This window comes from Heterocephalus glaber, unplaced genomic scaffold (assembly GCF_053883595.1).
Source record: "Heterocephalus glaber isolate CG9 unplaced genomic scaffold, H.glaber_assembly_v1.0 deba00001004, whole genome shotgun sequence".
Taxonomy (NCBI): Eukaryota; Metazoa; Chordata; class Mammalia; order Rodentia; family Bathyergidae; genus Heterocephalus; species Heterocephalus glaber.
The window spans coordinates 4731306-4750669 of record NW_028258179.1 but is presented as its reverse complement, the minus strand read 5'-3'; the positions used below and the strand labels follow the sequence as shown (position 1 = coordinate 4750669).

At 45.6% G+C, this 19364-nt stretch overlaps 1 protein-coding gene across 2 annotated transcripts in view; it reads left to right on the top strand.

Moving 5' to 3' along the window:
- Positions 1-19364, top strand: part of Pde6d (phosphodiesterase 6D) — a 35176-nt gene extending 15812 nt beyond the window's left edge. The window contains exons 2-5 of one of the 2 annotated variants that reach the window (XM_004868054.3): positions 15314-15402; positions 15824-15949; positions 16499-16604; positions 18832-19364. In XM_004868054.3, the coding sequence (XP_004868111.1) occupies positions 15314-15402; positions 15824-15949; positions 16499-16604; positions 18832-18913 (403 nt within the window). In that variant the 3' untranslated portion in view covers positions 18914-19364. Of the gene's footprint in view, positions 1-7917; positions 7999-15313; positions 15403-15823; positions 15950-16498; positions 16605-18831 lie in introns of those variants that run through there. The other variant, XM_087209302.1, reaches the window with a different exon arrangement.

The window sequence follows — 19364 nt, the reverse complement described above, 5'->3', positions numbered from 1 at the left end:
CACCCAACATTGAGAGGCACGATTGTCCGTGAACCTTATAATCGGCTGTAGCTTTATTAGAACATCATGTATGTGAAATTTTTTTTTTTTTTGTATTTTTTTTTTTTTTTTTTTGTACCAGGGATTGAACTCAGGTCCTTGTGCTTTCGAGGCAGGCAGCGGAACCACTGAGCTAAATCCCCGGCCCATGTATGTGAAATTTGATGCATGTTAGTGACTATAAAAGCAGACATTGTACATTTATTGGGGTGAGTTATATAGACACAGTTATATAAAATAAAACTGGAAGACATTTACACACCAAAATATTAAATGGCAATATCTGGGTTATAGGACTATGGTTATTATTTCTTGCCCTGTTTCTCCAAACTTTCTGTAAGAGCCTTGAATTTCTTTGATAAATAATTCTTATATATATAGATATACCTTTTTTTTTTTTGTTTGGTACCGGGCATCAAACTCAGGTCCTTGCACTTGTGCAGTAGGCAGAGAAACCACTGAGCTAAATCTCTGGTCCTGTATATATACTTTTTAATAAATCTGATCATACTGTTCATGTTTTGTAAACTACTTTTTACGTTTTTTTTTTAAATTTTTATTTATTGATTTAGTGGTACTGGGGATTGAACCCAGGGCCTTCACACTGAGCTGCCTCCCCAGCTCTTTTGCTTTTCTACTTTTTCTTTTGTGACAGGGTCTCTCTAAATCACTAGCCACCCTGGGCTCAAACTTGTCTTCCTCAGTCTCACAGTATGCTGGGATTGCAAGCATGTACCACCACACCTGGCTTGCTTTCTCATTTTAAAAAATCCTTTCTTTTTTTTCTAGAACTAAGGGTTAAACCTACAGCCTTCACACTGAGTTATATCCCCAGCCATTTTTGCTTTTTATTTTGAGACAAATTCCCACCCAATTGCCCAGGCTAGACTGGAACTTTCAATCTTCCTGTCTCAGCCTCCTAGAGTACAGAGATTACAGGCATATACCATCATACTCACCCTAATTTTGAAAAATGTTTAACCTGCCTTTTCAGATAGCACTATATTCTGATCATTTTTATACAATTAACTATCACTAACATAGGCTTTTATATTTTTAAAGTGATTTCTGACCCAAGGTGAGTAGAATTTGACCTTAAAAATTTTGTTTACAGCCAGGTATGGTGGCTCATGACTGTAATTGCAGTGGCTGGGGAGGCTGAGGCAGGAAGATCACAAGTTTAAGACCATCCTGGAGAATTTAGCAAGACCCTGTCTCAAAGTAAAAGTTTTTTAAAGAGATGACTTGAGATGTAGCTTAGTACAGAGCCCTCACTTATAATCCCAGTAATCCCAGTTACTTGGTAGGTGAGGCAGGAGGATCTTACATTCAAGGACAGCCTGGGCAATTTATCATGATCCTATCTCAGAAGTAAAAAAGGGTTGTGGTTATAGCTCAGTGGAAGAGCACTTGCCTAGGATGCGGAAAGTCCTAGGTCCAGTCCTCAGCACTGCAAAAAAAACCCCACAAAACCCTGTGCCATCTCACCTCACTTCAGTTGCATTTTAGGGAAGGAGACACACACAGCTAGGGAACCTTATTAAAGATGTACATTGAGGACTGGGGATTTAACTCAGTGGTGCCGCTGCCTGCCGCGCAAGCACAAAGTCCCAAATTCAATCCCCGGTACCAAAAAAAAAAAAAAGATGTACATTGGGCTGGCACAGTGACACATGTGACACATGCTGGTAATCCTGGTAATCCCAGCACTCTGGGAGGCTGAGGCAAGGAGATTGCAACTTTGAGCCCAGTCTAGGCAATTTATTGAGACTCTATCAAATGAATGAATGAATGAGTGAATGAATGAATGAATGGATAAGTTCAATCCCCAGTACTATAAATGAAGAAAGAAAGAAAGAGAAAGGAAGGAAGGAAGAAAGAAAGAAAGAAAGAAAGAAAGAAAGAAAGAAAGAAGGAAAGAAAGAAACAGTGACTTGCCCTACAGTAGAATGGCTCTACTTGGCATACTTTTGTCCCTTTTAAGCTTTTCTTTACCAGAATCTGTGCATAAAAAAATTGAGAAAGCCAGGCATGGTGGTGTGTGCCTATAATCCCAGCACTGCAGCACTTGGAAGGCTGAGGCAAGAGGATCATTGTGAATTCAAGGCCAGCCTGAACTATGTAGCAAGACCCTGTCTCAAAAAAAAAAAAAAAGTTCAGAAATCTGCATATTTTCATTTCAGAGAGCCAGGCTTACTATTTTATTCACAAAGCCGAAGTTCTTGCAAAGCTTTTAAAGTTAACATTTCTTCTGAAGAGAAAGATTATGATGCACTCAATGAGCACAGACTTCAGGAGCTATACCTGACAAAGCCATGACAAGATCGAAGCTCTTTGCGTAGTATTTGATCGAGTTTGCCTTAACCAGACACCATAGCCAGATCAGCCTTGGCTGTCTCTGGGCAGGCACATCAGGAAGGGCCGAGACGCAGGGGATGGCATGGTACTGAAAGGTGATGCCAGTTAGGGAGTGGGTATTGGGCTTTGGAGGCTTGTAGTAGACACTGATACTTATCTTATCTCACAAGGCCTGATTACAGGCAGACGGCATGGTGCTTTGTACAAACCTCCATTATAGATAGTGCTTCTCACATTGCATCGTAATTTTCTTTTTACCTGGTGCTTCTCCCTACCTGGAGGAGACTCAGGAACCATTGCAAGCATGAATCTTATTAATCATAGGATAGCTTTGTCCTCAGTCAAATACCTGTAAGTGTACAATAAATGTTGGACAAAGGAAATGCCCAAATAAGCTTTGTTATAACCCAAAACTACATGGTCAAATTCAAGTCTAAATTAACTTCATTTTTTTGATACTAATTATAAGTTGATTGTTACCAATGAGGCTTGTCTAACAACCATAAAGTAACTGTTCTAAACATTCTGGAGGAAAAATGAAGAAAAATAATTATAAAATTTTAGTCTAAAATATTACCAAAATTTGGAGATTAGATTTTTAAGCTGAATTTATTGATGTTCAAAATGATATCTTGCTTTAGAGAATGTGCATACACTTCGCTATGTAAATAAAATAAGAAAACACAAATCAAATGAAAGAATATTTCTCTGATCACTAATACTAAAATTTAAGTAAATTAAATGGATGAGACACATGTTTGATTTTTGAATGCCTAGTGAAGTTATTGCCCTAAAACATTTTTATTTCTTTACCATTAGTCAAAAATGGTCTGGCCATTGACTGGGTGTGGTGGCACAATGCATGCCTGTAATCTCAGTTCTCAGGGAGGCTGAGGCAGGAGGATCTCAATGCGTACAAGGCCAGCCTGGGCTACATAGTGAGTTCAAGATCAGCCTGGATTACATAGTGAGACCCTGTCTCCAAAACAAAAAACAAACAAACCTGTCTATCCTTGTCAGCTTGGAATTTATTCACTTCCAGTAATCATATTTTTTTTTGGTACTGGGGATCAAACTCAGGTCCTTGCTCTTGCAAGGTAAGCAGTGGAATCACTGAGCTAAATCCCCAACCCTATCATTTTTATTTTTGAAAAATGAAATATGTGGGCCTGGGATTTACCTCAGTGGTTCCTCCACCTGCCCTGGAAGCGCAAGGACCCAAGTTCGATCCTCAGTACCAAAAAACAAACAAACAAAAATGAAATATGTGACTGGAGATGGCTTCAGTGTGTACCAAATTGCTATTTCAAATGAGTTCCAGTCACTGCATGTAAGGGAAATTTCACTCAGAAAGAGTTGTGTTAAAATAAATAGGGCTGGGGCCAGGGATTTAGCTCAGTGGTTTCGCCACCTGCTGCACAAGCACAAGGACCCAAGTTTGATCCCTGGTACCAAAATAAATAAATAAATAAATAAATAGGGCTGGAGATGTGGCCCAGTGGTAGAATGCTTGCCTAGTATGAGCAAGGCCCTGAGTTCAATCCCTTGTACCACCAAAAAATAAACATAAATATGTTAATATTCTAAAAAAGCCATTTCTAAGCCAAGTACAGTGTGCATGCCTGTAACCCCAGCATTCAGGAGGCCAAAGCAAGAAGAACATGAGTTTAAGGCCAAGCTGAACCACTCATCGAGACTGAAACACACACACACACACACACACACGCAAGTAATTTCATTCTAAACTAAGAAAGTCTCGGGCTGGGGATGTAGCTCAGTGGTTCTGCCACCTGCCTTTCAAGTGCAAGGTCCTGAGTTCCATCCCCGGTACCAAAAAAAAAAACCCCAACAAAAATTTAAAAATAAACTAAGAAAATCTCTAACAAAGGCAAGACCTCGTTTCTGATGTCTCCACCTCTTACCACCGGTGAGGCTGCAGGCAAGGCTGTCACTGTCCCTGAGGCCGTTTATTTAAAGTGAGGGTGACACCTGCTTATGTCAACAGAGTCAGCTGGGATGATATGTTTAAAAGGGATTTACAGACTTTAAGGTGTTATGCAAATGAGTGATGGTTTTCATCAGTGGCCTTAGTAGATTTAAAGCCCAGTTTCTTATCTTACTATTATTATTAAAATCATGATTTAGAAATCATTAGGGTGAGGGCTGGGGATTTAGCTCAGTGGTGCCACTGTCTGCCTCTCAAGCGCAAGGTCCTGAGTTCAATCTCGGCTCCCAAAAAAAAAGAAAAGAAAAGAAAAAAGAAATCATTAGGGTGAAAGGTTTATTTGGGCCTGAGGAACAGCTATTGAGCTTTTCATGCATTTCAGAGTCCATGTGCAGACCAGCCCTGTTTGGTCATTTATGTAATAAATGTGCAAAGCAAGATGTAGCAGGGTCATTTTAATTTTGCAAGTCTTTTCCTGATGTGTTTGCAATAGCTTTATTGAGATAGAATGCACATGCCATCCCCCATTTAATCTAGTGGTCCTCCGTGTCTTCACAATGTGGCACAGCCATCACCACAGTCACTCTTAGAACATCTTCATCAGCCCAGGAAAAAGCCTGGGCCCATTAGCAGTCATCTCTCCCTTCCCTCCCACCCAGCCCTCGGAGACCATTAACCTACTTTCTGTCCTAGGTTTGCCTATTCAGGACATTTCAAGTAAGCAGAATCACAGAACATATGGTGTTTTGTGACTGACTCCTGTCGTTTCATGTTGTAGTGTATATTCATATTTCATTTCTTTTTATGACCATATGTCTATTGTGCGGCTATACCACATTTTATTTTCCATTCATCAGCTGATGGGCATTTGGGTTGTTTCCACATTTCGAGCTATCATGAATAATGCTGCTGTGTACATTTGTGTGACATGGATTTTTGTGTGAACTTATGTTTCCCTTTTTCTTGGATAGATACATAGCAATGAAATTGCTGAGCCATATGGTAACCTAATGTTTGTGATACTGGGCAATCCTCCTGCCTCACCCTCCCAGAGTGCTGGGATTATAAATGTGCCACTGTGACCCGCCTGTTTGACTGTGCTCCCCCTGTACCAGGAATTGAACTCAGGACCTAGCACTTGCCAGGCAGGCGAGGCACTGCTGAGCTACATCTTAGCTCCTGGCCTATTTGACCTTTTGATGAACTGCCAAACTGTTTTCTGAGGTGGCTGCGCCATTCACATTACCACAAGCAAAGTGTCAAGGTTCCAGTGTCTTTACATTCTCAATACCTGTGGTATGTCTCTGATAATACCCATCCCAGTTGGTGTGAGGTTGTTTCTCTGTGCATGTTCCTGTTGACTGGTGATACTGAGCATGTCTTCATGGCTTATTGGACTTCTGTATGCTTAGCTGCATGTGTGTGTGTGTGTGTGTGTGTGTGTGTGTGTGTGTGTGTGAGATGTCCATTCAGAGCCTTTGTCCATTTTTTAAATGGGTTGTCTGTCTTTTTAGTATTGAATTCTGAGGGTTCTTTATATATTCTGGCTGTGCATGATGGCACACAGCTGTAGTCCCAGCACTGGAGGCTGAGGCAGAATTGCCATGAGTTCATGGACAGCCTACTCTACATAGTGAGTTCAATGCCAGCCTGAACTACATACCAAGACCTTGTCTCAAAAAAAAATCTTTCCTTTATATATTCTGAATACAATTACAGGGCATGGTGAGTGTCTTCATTTGTGCTATCATGGATGCCTCAGTGTCCTGAATCCATTCAAAACATTTACCTTTCATGGTCATTTTTATTTTGGAGAGGAGCCAGAAGCTGCACAGCACCAGATCTGGTGAATAAGGTGAATGAGGACGCAGAGTAATTTTATTACAAGCTGCCTTTCCTTTGGGTGGCCCTCTGCCACAGCATCCACCATACTTCTGATCACACCATCTAAAGACACCTGTGAGAGAGCTCTTCCACAGCTGCTGCAGAGAGTGGCAGGAACGAGGGGCTGAGTGTGTTCTAAGGAATGGGGAGTATTTTGAGGGGATGAATGGCAGTATGTCTTTTGCTACAGTAATTTTTTTCTTTTGAGGCAGGCTCTCACTATGCAGTTCAGGCTGGCCTCAAACTCACAATGATCCTCCTGCCTCAGCCTCCCCAGTGCTGAGATTACAGTGCACTACCACACCCAGTTTAATAATTTTTTAAATTGAACAATTAACCATATATTTTGATCACACCTAATCCCTTATCTAAGATTTGCAAATATTTTCCTCTCATACTGTGGGTTGTCTTTTTGCTTTTTTTAATTTTATTTTTATTAATGCATGTTTGCAGTACATGATTACATTCATTGTGGGGAATTGATTCATGTATGTAACACAACTTCATCTTTTTGCTTTCTATTTTTTTCTTTCTGCTTTCTTGATGCCAAACTTTTTTTTAAAATTCACATGAGGATTTTAAATTTCAATCAAGTCTAACTTGTTTTCTTTTGTTGCTTGTGTTTTTGTTTGGTTTGGTTTGGTCACACCTAACTAAGACAGCTTTACCTAACCCAAGGTCACAAAGATTTACTCCTATAGTTTTTTCTAAGATTTTCATAATTTTAGCTCTTAGATTTGGGTCAGTAGACCATTTTGAGTTGATTTTTATGTAGGATATGAGGATATGGGCCCAAACTTACTTTTTTCTTTTTTCAGATGGAAATTCCATTGACTCATTTGTTGAAATTCTTTCCTCCATTGAATTATTTGGGTACCCTTGCTAAAAATCAGTAGACTGTTAATGTAAGGTTCATTTATAATTCAATTGTCTATCCTTAGGCCATTATCATAGTGTTGATTATGTAATTTATAGTGAGTTTTTAATTCAGGAACTGAATCATTTGACTTTTTCCTTTTATTCAAGATTATTAGGCATTTCTGAGTCCTTTGATTTCCATATGAATTTTAGGATCAGTTTCTGCTGCAGCTTTAGGTCCCCCCCCCATACCAGGAATTGAACTCAGGACCTTGCACTTGCCAGCCAGGCAGCACCACCGAGCTACATCCCCGGCCCCTCTGCTGCAGTTTTAATAGATTGCACAGCATCTGTAGATCGATCTAGGAAACACTACCGTCTTCCCAGGCCAGACTGAACCAGGTAGCATGACCCTGTCTCAAATAAACCAAAAAGAAAAAATGAGGCCTAACATATGGTGATTCCATGGAAATCCGTTTGTAAACATAATTGTGATATCAATATACTAGCTTAGTTTTGTTCCTCTTTAAAAAAAGTTCTAAGTGTATGTAGTTCCTCTCTCATTTACAAGTTCAGACTAAAAGAATAAACAGTAGTGGGGTCTGTCCTTCCCACACCCTGTAGGATTCTACCTTCTTAACAGGTGCATGACTCTCGCTCTTTTAAACATTAGCTTGCAGGAAAGTAGAGCTGCTCTGTCCTCCGGGGCTTGGCTCTTTCTATTAAGAGCCAGTCCCTCTCCCCCCACGCCCCCCCCCCCACAGAAAACTAAGGCAGAATAAAGCGTGCTTTGTGTTGGTGAAAACGGGTTTCACTCTTGACACATGATGGCATGATTTCTAGCTCTGGGAGGGACCTCTCCCTTCTCCTAGCAAAACCTGGTGTTCCAGGATGCTGTGTCTCTCCACGCAAAGGTAACTGCGCTCCCGGGGGTGCTCTGGCAGTCTAGGGAGTGATGTGAAGCGGAGCTGGTGGCTCATTCCCCTGGGGGAAATCCGGCAAGGGAAGGATGAAGGAACTGGCTCATTAGGCCTGCTCAGTGTCATTTCATAGAAACCCCAGGAAATTTTCAATCTTACACATAAAGAAATTCAGGCCGGGGATTTAGCTCAGTGATTCCACTGACTGCCTCGAAAGCACAAGGTCCCAAGTTTGATCCCCGATACCAAAAAAAAAGAAATCCACAATACCATCTTCATCTTCATCCCATTAGTTATTAGCCTTTTAATATTAGCCTAAGTTTTAATAGTTCCAAAACTTAGTTTTCTCACCTAGAAAGTGAAGTAAGTAACAAGACCTAACTCAGAATCTCAGCTATTCTGGAGGCTGAGGTGGGAAAAGTGTACATTTAAAGCCAGCCTGGGCGACATAGTGAGATCTTGTCTCAAAAAAAAAAACCTAACTTGGGGGTTTTGAGTTTTAAGCACCTAATACAGGCCCTAATAGCCTACCTATTAATGAGATGAAGTGTCTAAAGTGTAAGGGAATGACGTAGATATAAAAAACTTAGGGCCACCGATCCTCAGTACCAAAAAAACAAACAAAAACAAACTTAAGTGTAAGAGAAAAGAATGGTGGGAACAGGCCAGTAGGAGGGCGGGGTATAGCTCCATGGGACAGTGCTTGCTGACAAGCACTGAGGCCCTGGGTTTGATCCCCAGGACTACAGAATACAAACAAAAGAGGGAGCCATATGGAGGGCTTCATCCTTCAAGAAAAGAATGCCTTTGGACAGTAATATTAATTAGTCTCGTGATTAGAGTGCTTCCTGTTCCAGGGACCCTAGTAGTTGTCCATACCCTGAATCTCTTCAAATCTGTACAAACACCCTTTAGGCTTGTATCAAATAACTCTATCATTTTACATTTTGATGTTGAGGCAAAGTAAGCCTTAAAAAATCCCCCCAAGCCAGGCCTAGTGGCACACACCTGGAATCCCAGCACTCTGGGAGGCTGAAGCATGATGATCGAAAATTCCAGCCCTGGGCTGGGGATTTAGCTCAGTGGTTTTGCCACCTGCCGCGCAAGCGCAAGGACCTGAGTTTGATCCCCGGTACCAAAAAAACCCACAAAAAACAAAAATTCCAGCACAGACTGGGCAATTTAACAACTTAGCAAGAACCTGGCTCAGCATTTAAAAAATGAAACACCAGCTGGGATGTTGGGATGTAGCTCAGTAAAACTCTGGGTTGGATCCCCAGTGTCACACACACACACACACACACACACACACACACACTCACACACACCATGTATATATAGCCCAAAGTCATACAAAACTATTAAATGGCAGAGCCATGATTATACCCAGGGCCCTGAGGCTCCACCCTGTGCTTTAGCCACTGTGCTATGCACTATGGGAAGAGGGAATGGAACTGAGCCAGAAAGTCCCGGAAAGGGAAGGAGGAGAGAAGTTCATATGGGGAGAGTGCTGGGGTGTTTGGGAGTGGTGTGGAGTGTGGGGAGGGACTGGGGCTGACCGTGGAGAGTGTTGGTAAAGCACAGTTAGGAGTGTTGTCCCCAGCGCTGGACACAGACAGCCGGGGAGGAAGAAGCCGGGAGGTGTCTGAGGAGAGCCAGTCCAGCGACCTTAGGTGAATGGAGGAGAGGGAGGTGCTCTGGTGTTCCTGCAGAAGCCCAGATAATGTGGAGACTGAAGAGCACGTTTCCTTGGGAGAAATCTCAGGACTCGGCAACCATTTGGAAAATGACACAGAGCAGGGCAGGAAAAGCAGCCCCGGTAGGAAATCTTGACACCAAAACAGTTCCCCCTGCTTCACCTGACAGAAACCTTAAGAACAGGCTCTAGTGACACCACGATTCTGAGTCTTTGCCCAGCCCAAGTGCAGGCCCCGCCAGGGCGTCTTCCCCTTCTCTCCCCCACCAGTGCATCCCTGACCCTGAGAACAGAGCCCTGCAGCACTCCTGCCCCCCTGAAACTGGCTCTTCCCTGGACGGGGGTTCCCTGGGGTCATACCCCTTCTCTCAGGGGCCAGGCTGACAGCAGAAAATTGTATTTCCTTTGTTTTCCCTAATGCTCTTTTGAGATGTGTGTCCTATTTCCTCTCTCTCTCTCTCTCTCTCATTAAACCCAGGACCTTCCCACTAAACTACATCCCCAGTCTTTTTTTTTTTTTTTTCTTTTGAGACAGGGTCTCACTACAGAGTTCAGGCTGACCTTTTGAACTCCCCACATACCCCAGGCTGGCCTCAGACTCACAGTGATCCTCCTGTCTCAGCCTCCCCAGTGCTGGGATTACAGGCGTGCACCACCATGCCCTGCTCCCTTTTCATTTTAAAACAGGGTCTTCCTAAATCACTGAATTGCTTAGACTAGGCTCCATTTTCAATCTTCCTGCCTCAGCCTCCCAGAGTTCTGGGATTAAGTCATGCACCACCTCATCTGGCTTCTTTCTTGTATAGATATTTCTTATAGTAAAGACATTGTCCCTTTCCTTGTCATATTATAAGTATTTTTCATTTGATTTAACTTTATCAGGCCCAGGATTTAGCTCAGTGGTTCCACCGCCTGCCTCGAAAGCACAAGGTCCCAAGTTTGATCCCCAGTACCAAAAAAAAGCAAGGAGTCAGCACTGCAGTAGTGCTACTAACTACTGCTTTTCCTGGACCCCTGTGCTCTCTAATTTTCCAGAGTTCATCTGATGAATACACAGTGCTGGAACCTGCTGCTTTTCAGCTGCATTATTTACAGTCAGGACCAGCCAATAGTAAATATATGTCAATCAAAAAAATGTTTAGGAGCCAGGCATGGCAGTGCACGCCTGTAATCCCAGCACTCAGGCTCAGGCAAGAAGACTGCTGCAAGTTCAAGGCCAGCCTGGGCTATATAATGAGACCCTGTCTCAAAAAAAAAAAAAAATGTTTAGGGCTGGGGCGTGCCTCAGGGGTAGAGCATTTGCCTAGCATCCATGAGACCCAGGGTAAGATGGCCAGCACTCCAAAGTATGAAAGAGAGAGATTAATTTCAATAGGTTCCTTTAAATTAAAAAAAAAACAAAAGAGCAAGGGAAAGGGTCACAGGGACTCTGGACTTCCCGGCTGAGCCAGCTCTGCCAAATTCCCTTTGTGCATCCTCTCTCAGAGAGCCCTGTGTCCCCAGGTAGCTGGCCCAGCCGCCACCCCACTATTGGGTGAGCTGCATCTCTGGTCCCACCGTGTCCAGACAGCAGCAGAATGGCAGGGGAGAAGCCAGGGCCTCTGCTGTTGTTACCAGTTTGCTCCCCTCCCAGACTGAGACAGGAAAATAATGGTGACAGGGACAAGCTGATGGAGGCCACCCCACCAGACACCGCAGATTCATCATGGGATTGTGGGCTCTCCTGGTGCCACGGTCAGTGCGGCCCAGAAGTTGTCATAGATACAGATAGTTTGATCTTCTCACCTGCTCAAGGTAAAATTTAAAGTATGTGCTTATTCTAAAGTGCCGCTGGTACAGCAGTGATGCTTCTCAGATGATTTGGTTTAAAAAAAGAAGAAGAAGGAAAATGTGTAACTGAAGGAGAACTGAGAGGAGAGTTCTGGAGGGCTGGGGATGCCTCCTGACCTGAGAGCCCTGGTGAGCCACTAGGCAACCACTCGACCGCTGTGCTGTGCCCCAGCCCTCCAGGTAGAGTTTGTAACACTATTATTAGCAGAAGTTTTACTTGACTTATAAAACGGCTCACTTAGTGCCTTTCAATAAGTCAGGGGGCCTGGGGTTTAGTTCAGTGGTTCTGCCATGTGCCTCAAAGGTCTTGAGTTCAATCCTTGCTACCAAAAAAAAAGTCAGTTCTTGTAGAGCTCTTAAAATCATTTAACTTACCCAAATCTTCGTTTTCACATGACTGCTTTTAAATTCCCCAAATTAAATTCACTGGTATAGAAAAATATACTCTGTGCTCTTAAAGTAAGCATATCATGGGCCAGGGATTTAGCTCAGTGGTTCTGCCACCTGCCTTGCAAGCTCAAAGTCCAGAGTTCGATCCCTGGTACCAAAAAAAAAAAGTAAGCATATCACATCTTATTCTAGTGAAATGTGTACCTTCAAATTACCAGCATACAGATAAATACTAATTTTTTAGGTGAAACCTTTTTTTTTTTTTTTTACAAGAAAATAACTTACACATTTTTTTTTTGAAACAGAGTCTTGCTATGTAGCCCAGGCTAGCCTTGAACTCATGGCGATCCTCCTGCCTCAGTCTCCCAAGTTCTGGGATCACAGGTCTGCACCACCATGCCCAGCAAATTATACAATTTAAAAATAAAATCCAAAGCCAGACGTGGTGGCACAAGCCTGTAATGCCAGTACTCAAGAAGTTGAGGCACGAGTTCAAGCCACAAGTTCGAGGCCAGCCTGGACTACATAGTGAATTCAGGATCAGCCTACATTACACAGCAAGACCTTGTCAAAAACAAAAACAAAAAAGAAACACTCATTAATTTTTTTTTTTGGTGTCAGGGATTGAACTCAGAACCTTGCGCTTCCCAGGCAGGCAGTGGCACCACTGAGCTAAATCCCCAGGTCTAACACTCATTAATTCTTAAAAGCTAAAAACTCTCTAAAAATAATAGGAAAATAAAAGGAGGCTCTATTTAGTACTTGTAATGATAACATTCCCCTTAAAAATGATCAAAGCTGGACATGGTGGCTCACTCCCGTAATCCCAGCACTTGAGAGGCTGAAGCAGGGGGATTGCCACAGGTTGAGGCCAGCCTGGGCTTCATAGCAAGACCCTGTCTCAAAACAAACAAAAAAACCCAAATAAATGTGTTTTTTTCTTTTTTCCCAGTACAGGGTTCAAACTCAGGACCTTATACTTTCAAGGCAGGTGCAGTGCCAGGGAGCAGAATCCCCAGCCCCCAAATAACCAGAATGCTTAATGTTGAAATTCTTTCACATTGACGATAAACATGTAGCATCAGAGCACAGTCACTGATAATAAAACCAGCTAGACTGATATAAATAAATAGTTGGGTAAATAAATGGGCAACAAGACAAGAATGAACACAGGGAAAACCAGTCAGGGGTCAGATGGGAAAGGATAATGAGTGATCGTGAATAATAACAGCTAGCAGACGGCGTCCTAAGGCCCAGGCCCTGTGCTGAGCACCGGGTGGAAGCTGTCCTCTAACCGTGTAGGACCCAAGTGCTTCGGGGTGGGGAGGCCCAACTTCCTTCCCCTCTGCCCCTCAGTTTCAGAGCATCCTGTGGAGCTCTGAGAGAACTGTCTGAGGTGAGAGTGCAGGGACCCCGTTGGGGCGCCTCTGGGCCTGCCTGTCCTGGCCCTGTCTCGGCTCTGGGTCCTACGTGGCATTTTAGCTGTGTCTTCTCCTTGTCTTTTTCATCGCTCTCGAAGCCTGCTTTGCATCCTTCTGTGTGTCCCTGTTTCTCTTCTGTCCCCACTTTGCCTCCCTCACTCTCCCTCCCTGTACTTCCCTGCTCCCAACGCATCTACTCCTTCCTTCAACTGGCCCCGTGTCGTGCTGGGATGTACAGTGGGTCTGTTTGTTAGTAAGACTGATGTTGAGAGCCCCAGCGTGGTGGCGCATGCCTGTAATCCCAGCACTTGGGAAGCAGAGGCAGGAGGATCTCAGTGAGTCAGGGTCTCACTAAATTGCTAAATTGCCCAGGCTAGGTTCAAACTTCCATCAGCCTCCCGGAGTGCAGGGATTACAGGTGTATGCCACCATGTGTGGCTTAAATATTTTAAATGCTTTTATCCTATTTCCCGTGGTCACCTCTCAAGGAAATCTAGCACCCCATTCACCGAATTCCAGTCCCCAAGTGTCCCTTCCCCATGGCGCTGCCCACCCGCTCCCTGCCCCTCATGCCTCAGTTGTTACCAGCTACAGACACACACACACACACACACACACACACACACACACACACGAGTGGAGGCTTCCAGGTGCCCCCAGCCTCTCCCATTCTTGCACAGTGTTTATGGGATGTTTACTTGCTTTTTACCTTTCCGAGGCTTTACACTTTGCAGACTATTGGGGTTTTTTTGTTTTTTGGGTTTTTTTGGTACCAGGATCGAACTTGGGTCCTTGCACTTGTGCAGCAGGTGGCGAAACCACTGAGCTAAATCCCCAGCCCTGCAGACTATTGGTTTTGCTCTGAAGCTTACTGATTTGCTCCACTGTTTATTTTGAGATGATTTTACATTCATCTGTCAGAATGCATTTTTATTCTGCCAGGTTCCAAACAAGAAGCTCCCAATACCAAGAGCACCGCTCCGCTGCCGGGGGCTCCCCGAAGTAATGCAGTGCCCTCAGTGCCCATCTGCCCTGCACATCAACAGGGAGCTTTAGATGAGCAAAGACCCAGCTGACCCAGAGGGCAGTGTTTATAAATAGTACCCCAGCCCCTCCTTTAGAGCTTCTCTACCTAATCCTCCTCTCTCACGACTGGAGATGGCCTGACCTTTGAGTCTTAAAATGCAAACTCCTTTTCTCTGAAAAATCTGGTTAGCAAAAAGCTGTTAAAGCAAAATGTTTTAGCTGGGCATGGTGGGGCACACCTGTAATCCCACAGGCGGCTGTGGCAGGAAGATCTCTAGTGGTTTTTTTTACTAGAGAAACAGATTTCATGTAAGGTATACAAATATATAAAAATGTACAAGATTGGCTTACAATCGCTGCCCACAGAGTGAGGTGTGGAGGTGTGCAGAAGTTCCGTCTGCACACTCATGATCCAAAGGATCCAGTCAAAGACCTGGAGCTCACTGTAGCATCCTGTTTGAGTCCCTATTGAGAGGCCGAAGTTTCTGTCCTAGAAGCCAGGAGACAACATCCCAGGTGAAGGTGAAACTCCTCCAAAGAGGATCTCTAGTTTGAGGCTAGTCTGGGCTACACAGGAAAATTCTCTCAAAAACACAAAAATGGGCAGGAATGGTTTACAGGTGCATGCCTATAATCCCAGGACTCGGGAGGCTGAGGCAGGAGGATTGCCACGGGTTTGAGGCCAGCCTGGGCTACATAGTGATTTCAAGACCGGCCTGGGCTACATAGCAAAACCTTGTCTCAAAAAGCCAAAAAAACAAAATAAAAAACATTTAAAGGCCTGGAGACTGTAGCTCGGGGGAGAGCACCTGGCATGCATGAGGCCTTGGCTTGGTGATATCGCCAATAAAACGGAAAAAAAAAGTAAACAAGAGCTGGTAGAGCTTATCTGAGATTCCAAACTAGGAGCCACTTCCCACCCTCTTTCCTTAATCCCGCTGATCAGCAATTGGATGAACCTGCGGGATGCTGAGACAGGGAAGATTCTCTGGCAAGGAACAGAAGATCTGTCCATCCCCGGCGTGGAACATGAAGGTCTGTCCTGCTGGCTGTGCAGGCTGTGACCAGAGATCCTGGGCCCAGGGGCTGAGTTGGGGCCACCAAAGGGGTGGGAGGCCTCAGGTGGCAGACAGATCTGCCACTGCTGTTGTCGTGGCCAGGCCCTCACATTTCCTTCTCCTATGCCAAAATCCCCCAAAACCCATCTCAGCATCAGAACATACCTAGATACAAACCAGCATCTCAGCTTTTAGCCCAAAAGAAAATTTGCATTTTTATCACCCTGCAGTAAAAGCTGAGGTAAAGAGAGAGGCGAGCAGAGAGGGCGCTGGCCTGGCCTGTTGACTGGGGACCCTGGGAGGGCCCCCTGGGCACAGGGTGGCCTGAAATGTCATCTACAGATCAGGGCTCCGATGGCACCAGCGTCATGTGGTTCCGTTTCTTTTTCTCTCATCAGCCCGTGTTCCCAAGAAAATCCTCAAGTGCAAAGCGGTGTCTCGAGAGCTGAACTTCTCCTCAGCAGAGCAAATGGAAAAGTTTCGCCTGGAACAAAAGGTTTACTTCAAAGGCCAGTGCCTAGAAGGTATTACGCTCTCAACTCAGGCTCGGAAAGCAGTCATTTCACAGCTCAGTTTGTCGGAGAGCCTGAGAGCCCCCGTGAAACAAAGCAAAGCGAGGAGGCCTCAGTGTCTCCGACTCTGGGAGCCCGGGTGCAGGTGGCCCGTGTGGCGTGGCCTGGCAGGAAGCAGCTGTGGCCAGGGCCTGGGACAGGGGCACATGCAGCATCATAGGAGTTGAGTGGCCTCTGAGCTGTCACCTGAAGTGTGCCAGGGCGCAGCAGCCAGCAGGGCTGAGGGTCCAGGGGAAGGCTGTGGGGTTTGGTCACAGCCGGCCTACGCCTAAGCACCCGCCCGCTGGGCCTCGTTCCTTGGGCCCCAGGGCGGAAGGAGGAGCAGGGGCTGCAGGTTCAGGGCAGCCCAGCAGGCTCTGTCTCTCAGATGCCTCTGCTCTGTTTCCGAGAGCAGCCTTTAGTGGTCTGGCCAGGTCAAGGACCTCTCTAAGGGAAGGGGACAAAGGTCCCTTAAACTTTAAACGGGACGTCCGCTCACCCAGCCTCTCCTTTCTCCGTCAGAGTGGTTCTTCGAGTTTGGTTTTGTGATCCCCAACTCCACAAACACCTGGCAATCCTTGATAGAGGCCGCCCCTGAGTCCCAGATGATGCCTGCCAGCGTCCTCACGTGAGTGCAGCGCGGAGAGCCACACAGGCGCTGGGCAGCCCCTTGCGGGCGGTGCGGTCCAGGTCGGGGAGCTAGGCCGAGAAATCTGGGGCTGGTCCTCCTCCATGAAAAAGGATGGCATGGCGGGGCAGACAGAATCAGATGAGACCAGGACCCCTGATGCACCCGCCTGCCTGCCATCCTGTCAATGACAGACACCCCAGCCTGAGGCCTTCACCGCAGAGATCCCCGCCGGACCAGGGAGGGGACTGGCTCCCTCCTGCCTGGCATCCCCAGGCTTTGGGTCACCACAACACAACCTGCCAGTCCTAATGCTGTCCTAGAGGAAAATAGTTGGCCACATATTTTCAGAGCCTCGCTTATAATTTAATAGTTACACCTCCTGCTCAGAGAACAGTTAATTTGTCCTTTGTCCAAAAACACTGTCAGTAACTGCCCACCTACCATTTGCTCTTGGGAAAAGATATTACTGTTTCAAATTTTTAGTAGGGCTAGGAGGGTAGCTCACTGGTAGAGCTTGTCTGGCAAGCACAAGGCCCTGGGTTCCCTGACACTACAAAAAATAATAATTAATTCTCTGGGTGTGATACTATGTGCCTGTACTCCCAGCATTCGGGAGGCTGAGGCAGGAGAATCGCCAAGGCCAGCAAGACCTTGGGCTACAGGTCGAGACCCTATCTCAAAAACAACAATAATAAGTTTTAGTAACCCTAAGTGCCTTCTAGAGAATTAGTCCCCCCAAAAAAAGAATTAGTCCCACAGATAATTGAGGAAATAAGAGTGAAGGAATATCTGAGCAGAGTTTTTAAAGGCTAAAAAGATAATTGGCCAAAGATAATTGTGTAATATCAAATCATCTCTTTCCACAGGTTCTTTATAAAATCCACATCAAATATGTAAAGAGATTTATTTTTAACTTTATTTTTTAATAAGTTTTTTCTTCAATAGATTTTTCATTACAGGGCTGGGGATTTAGCTCAGTGGCGCCGCGGCTGCCTCGAAAGTGCAAGGTCCTGAGTTCCATCCCCGGTACCAAAAAAATCAGATTTTTCATTACAGTAGTAACGTGTGTGTGTGTGCGCGTGTGCGCGTGTGCGCGCTTGCACGCATGTGCACAAGCATGTGTTGCTGGGAATCAGACCAGCACCATGCACATACCAGCCACGCGCACTACTGGTGTACTGTACCACATCGGCTCGTCCAATTCTTTTTTTGGGGGGGGGGGGCTTACCGGGGATCGAACTGGGGACCTTGCACTTGTGAGGCAGGCAGCAGCACCACTGAGCTAAATCCCTGGACTTGGCTCATCCAATTCTGAGCACCTTGGTTACCTATTTTATGATTAATTACGAGAGAAATGTTGCTTCTGATAATTAACTAACCTGGGAAGCGTAGGGTGGTACAGGAGGGATTGCTTTTTCAGTGCTGGAGATGGACCCCAGCCCCAGGAGGGCGTGCTTTTTGTATACTTTATTGACTTTCTTTTTTTGGTTTTGTATTTTGATATAGGGTCTTGCTATGTAGTTCAGACTGGCATTGAACTTACTATGTATCCAGGTTGGCCTTGAACTTTTGGGCGATCTTCCTGCCTCAGCCTCCCAAGTGCTGGGATTCCAGGCATGTGCCACCACACCTGGTTTATTAACCTTCATTTGACTTCTGGGCCAGCCCTGATTTCTTTCAAGTACTAAAACCAGTCAATCTGTGAGATCATCTTCGAGCTATGTCCTGTCTTCGTTTTTAGAGTCCACAAAAATACAGTGTTGCTTAACTTTTGAGAACACCCAAAAACAGTTGCCGGTGATTCAGGGTGAGTGGTTGGCCAGGTCCCAGTCCCTCCCACTATAGCCATCAGGCATGAAGAGAGGCCCTCCCAGAACCATGGATTCCCCTGCAAATCCAGGAATCCAGTGCAGGGCTGGGAGCCATGAAAACAGGCCATGGCCGACAAAGGGAGCAGGGAGCGAGAGGGGCCCAGGCAGACAGACGGACGGGTGGGTGGCTGGAAAGATGCTCTCTCTCCAAGCCAGCCAGGGCTGGGCTCCTGGCGCTGTAGGGACAGCGGGGCCCTCCCCATGCAGTGTGCTCTGATTGGGGGGTTGGAGCCAGGACAGCTTTGGGGTGTACATGGCCCTGAGCTCACATTCTGGTTGGTGCCACCTCGGGGAACCCGGCCGGAAGCCCTTGCTCACCCTGTCACTTGCCTCTCTCCTTTCTCCTCTCGCAGCGGGAATGTCATCATAGAAACAAAGTTTTTTGACGACGACCTTCTCGTAAGCACATCCAGAGTGAGACTTTTCTACATTTGAGCGAAGAATGTGTGTGCACTTCACGACTTTGGGGCTTGGGGGGAGGAGGAAACTGTTTCCTTTTTTCTCCGCTTTTGAGTTTTGACCCCTCGGCCCGACTCCCCAACACAGACCCCCCACACCGGGGGCGCCCTGCATAGGTAACTGGCTCTTTCTCCCCAGCTGCCACCTCCCACTGCCCGGGCCGCTCCACCCAGACGGGAGGGCACGGCCGGAGTCTGTCCTGGCACGAACCGGGGAACAGCGGTCCCTGTCACCTGCCGCCACCGCCTTGGCTGAGGCTTCCTTTGGCCCTGGGTTTTCGAAAAACTTCACCTTTCTCCCCTATGTTTAGCTTTTTCCTACCATTTCTATTTCGTACATCTCATACATTTAACTTGTAAAATAGACTGTGATATTATTTCATAATGTAATTAAACATGAATTAAAATATTCCTACATCTTTAGCATG